This window comes from Tarenaya hassleriana, unplaced genomic scaffold (assembly GCF_000463585.1).
Source record: "Tarenaya hassleriana unplaced genomic scaffold, ASM46358v1 Cleome38, whole genome shotgun sequence".
In the NCBI taxonomy this organism is placed as follows: Eukaryota; Viridiplantae; Streptophyta; class Magnoliopsida; order Brassicales; family Cleomaceae; genus Tarenaya; species Tarenaya hassleriana.
The window spans coordinates 290,214-294,496 of NW_010966774.1; the positions used below are offsets into that span (position 1 = coordinate 290,214).

At 43.0% G+C, this 4,283-nt stretch overlaps 1 protein-coding gene across 1 annotated transcript; it reads left to right on the forward strand.

Annotated features, from left to right (window-relative positions):
* Positions 1–3,633: 3,633 nt before the first annotated feature.
* Positions 3,634–4,068, forward strand: LOC104822864. The gene has a single exon (XM_010554226.1). It carries the CDS (start codon positions 3,634–3,636, stop codon positions 4,066–4,068), a length of 435 nt encoding a protein of 144 aa, XP_010552528.1.
* The last annotated feature ends 215 nt before the right edge of the window (positions 4,069–4,283 follow it).

Sequence of the window (4,283 nt, forward strand, 5' to 3'; positions counted from 1 at the left end):
TCGGGTTTTTCCAAAATTAAACCGAGATTAGGGTTAAATCACTTTATAAGAAGGAGATAAAACCCTAATTAAGGTGAGCCGACTTTAGAACACTTTTGACAGACTTTTGGTGAGATCCAAGAGGTGGAGAGTGTGATCGAATTCCGTTTTCTCGAAGCACATAACCGAATAGCATATTCGGGTTCTAGCAGACAAGTTCCAACTGTTGGAATCCATCCCGAGGTGTGGATATGTGTAGAAGGCGAGGTAATCTTCCTCCCTTTCGTGATCAGACGTGTTCTTCGATTGATACAGGCCCCGAATCGATTGAGGTAAGCGTTCTAATGTTTCTACGATTCAATAGCAGCATGGTTCTAGGGTTCTATAAAAATTTTGTTTTATATCCGCTACACAAACCCTAGAATCGATCTCTTAGGAATAGGATTCGCTTTAGAGATCCCAGGAACCCATCATCCACTGTGACTCATCTGGATCTGACTGGTATCTACTTGTAATGCTCAACGCATAGGATACATTCGGTCGAGTACAAAGCATGGCATACATGATGGATCTAATTGCCGAAGCATATTGAATCTGATCCATGCGTTCTCGCTCATCAGGTGTCGTAGACACTGACTCTTGCAAAGAACTGTGCCACTACTCATCGGTAAGGTTCCTTTCTTGGAATCTTGCATCTTGAACCGTTTCAAGACCTTATCGATGTAGGTACTCTGACTCAATCCTAGAAGCCGCCTCAATCTATCTCTATAGATCTTTATGCCTAAAATATAGGCCGCTTCTCCCAGGTCCTTCGTAGAAAACTGTGTTCCTAGCCAAGACTTAACGTCTTGCAAGGTAGGAACGTCATTCCCTATAAGGAACCAAACTGTGTTCCTATACAGGCTCTGATACCACGGTTGGGTTTCTTGGGATCTCTAGAGCGAATCCTATTTCTAAGAGATCGATTCTAGGGTTTGCGCAGCGGATGTAAAACAAAATTATATGAAACCCTAGAACCATGCATGTATGAATCGTAGAAACGTTAGAACGCTTTCTCAATCGATCCGGGGCCTGTATCAACTGAAGAATTCGTTTGATCACTTTAGGCATGAAGATTACCTCGCCCTCTACACGTGTCCACACCTCGGGATGGATTCCAACGATTGGAACTTGTCTGCTAGAACCCGAATCTGCTACTCGGTTTTCTGCTTCGAGAAAACGAGACTTAGATCACTCTTAGAACCTCTTAGATCTCATAAAAAGTCTGTTGAAGTGTTCTAAAGTCGGCCCACTTTCATTAGGGTTTAATGTCCTTCTTATAAAGTGATTTAACCCTAATTTCGGTTTAATTTTCGAAAAACTCGAAGGCCGGAACGGACGGTGCAGACTTACACGTGGACCGTCCGTTCCAGCACTGCAGAACGGACGGTCTGCGTAACATGGACCCTCCGTTCCAGACCTTCTGGAATGGACGGACCATGTTCTGGACCGTTAGGTCTGGACTTCGTGGACCGTCGGGTCTAGACTTGGCGGACCGTCGGGTCTGGCCCTTCTGGTCCGTCCGGTCAGGACCCTTCCGTCTCGGTTTTTCCGTCGTTTTCTCGTGCGTTTTGTCCTTCCCTGCGTGTGTGACCATGTAGACTCATTTGATATAGCAGTATTACCCGAAATCTCTATTCTGGATATATAAGTCATAGGTGGTCTCTAGCAAGGCACTATGACTACCTATCTCGAATAGAGTTTGTTCGTGATCATACAAACGCCAGTGATGATTCCGGATGATGATCATTTTGTATCACGATATCATAAGTCGAACATAAGGCATGGACATGCCACCTTATCTGATTCGACTGCTTTCTCGTTCACTGAGTTCGACTGTCTGAAATAGACGATGTTCGTCTATAGTGCGGCCACACATTTCTACAGTCTCGCTCACACGAGAGGCCCAACAATATCTCTCTCTTTTACGAGAGGTACAAATCCCGTCTTCGCTATCTACAATCCATCACATGATTCGTTTCGTACCTGATACACGCCTTTATAGTCCTCCTGTTACGCAGGACGTTTGACGTAATCAAAGTACGCAACTTCTCATGTTGGATTCCGTAGATATCTCAGGTCTTAGGATCCAATCATGGAACCGTCATATGAGATTCAAATCATGACGCTAGTCCATGTGACAATCTCATGCGGGTCAATCCAGTATTCCGTTCTCCAACGAATACCTATGACTGTGATCATATCCAATACCTATGATCATCTATATGATCATCAATCACATATCATACTAGTCTTATTATGTCATCATTCCCACAATGACACAAGATTAGGGAGTTTAGTATCATTCATAATGATACATGGATTTCATAACACATCTAGTATACAAGAACATGTAATGAATCAAATACTCTCATAAAACATAGAAAGTATCAATACATCAAATGTATCTAAATAAAGCTGATAAACAGTACATCATAGAGCACTAAACCAACACACAAGACCCATCTTGCAAAGAACAAGATTAATTCTTTCTCGCAAGAACATGGAAAATCATTGGGTGAAGCTTGGGAACGATTCAAGAAATACCAAAGAGCATGCCCTCACCACAACTTCGACAGATACTACCTTCTTTCAACTTTCCTGAACAGATTGAGAGACGAGATAAGGTTTTACGTAAGCTGCGCCAGCAGAGGTAGCACTCAAAAGCTAACCTTTGACGAGCTGGAAAATCTTATCGAGCGAATGGCCAATGATAGAACCACTCCAACTCAGTTTTCTAGGAAAAGAGGGAATGCAGAGAACGTTAGTGAAGTCCAGACTCTCAAAGCCGAACTAATTGAACTGAAGATGCAAATCTTCTCGTCAAACCATAACGCCCTAGGCGAATCATCGGATCCGTTCAGTGGAGACCAGTCTATGTTCTCTGAATAACAAGGGGTTGAGGGTGTCAACTATGTTGCCAACAATCCTTATTCCAACACCTACAATCCTGCCTGGAGGAACCATCCTAACTTCTCTTACAAGAGCAACAACTACAAGAACGCTCCTCAAGAGAACCGAAACCGCACGTTTTAAAACTCGGGACCATTTCAAGGTCAAAATTTCTAACAGAGACCTCAACAACCGTTTCAAGGATACCAAGGGTATCAAGGAAACTAACAATTTAGAGGTCAGCAACAACAACAGCCACAACAAAAGTTGGATCAAACCCCCGATATTAAGTCGATGCTCGAGACGATCCTACAAGGGCATGCGTCTATGAGCAACATGATACAAGGGATGATCACTGAGCAAAGTGACCTTAAGAAGCAAATTCAAGGGATAGAGTCCCATGTCAAGCTTCTAGACAAACAGTAGCTCAACTCGCAGCTAAGCCTAGCAGAACGCAAGGCACTTTACCTACCTTAATCAAATCCTCGTGAGCAATGTAATGTTGTCTATATGGAAGACAACAAAATTTATGGAACAAGGAAGATCTATGCTGAGAGGAGAAAAGTCTATTTAGAACAATAAAAGAATTCAATCATAGAGGAATCGGAGGACGTATACGTCCCACCGTCTCCACGACCTCCTCCTATACCGTTTCCACAGCGATTACAGTGTAATCCATCGGTAGATGGGAAGCTCACAAGATTCGTTGATATGTAAGAAAATATGGAGATTGCTCAGCCTCTACAAGAAGCTATAGCGCAAACACCATCTTATAGAAAATTTCTTAAAGACTCACTCGTCAAAATGGAGAAAATAGAAGAGGAACCAGTAATCCTGACAGTTGAGTGCAGTGTTGTACTGAAACAGAACTTACCAGCCAAGATGGTGGATCCAAGAAGTTTCTCTATACCCTGTCAACTGGGCAGTGTCTCTATTCCTAGCGCACTGTTCGACTTAGGAGCGAGTCTGAGTCTTTTACCAAAGACCATGTATGACAAGCTGAACGTGGGTGAACTGAAATCCACTAAAATGATTATGCAACTGGCAGACAAGTCAATGAAGGCCCTTTGTGGGACCTTAGAGGATGTACCACTTAAGGTTGGAATGTCTATGTTCTGGTCGACTTTGAGTAATCGATATGGACAACAGAAAGGATGAATCAGCCATCTTAGAACGTGCATTCCTCAACACTGTTGATGCCGTAATTCATGTCCGAAAGGGATGCATAAAGATGCATATTGGAGATGAGGACATCGAATTTAAGCTGAACCAAAGTCATAACGGGCTAAGGACGAAAGTGCACAGTTGTTGACTATTCCAGAAAAACTGCCTGGTATGCCGGAAAAGCAAATTGTGCAACTAAAGGATAAAGG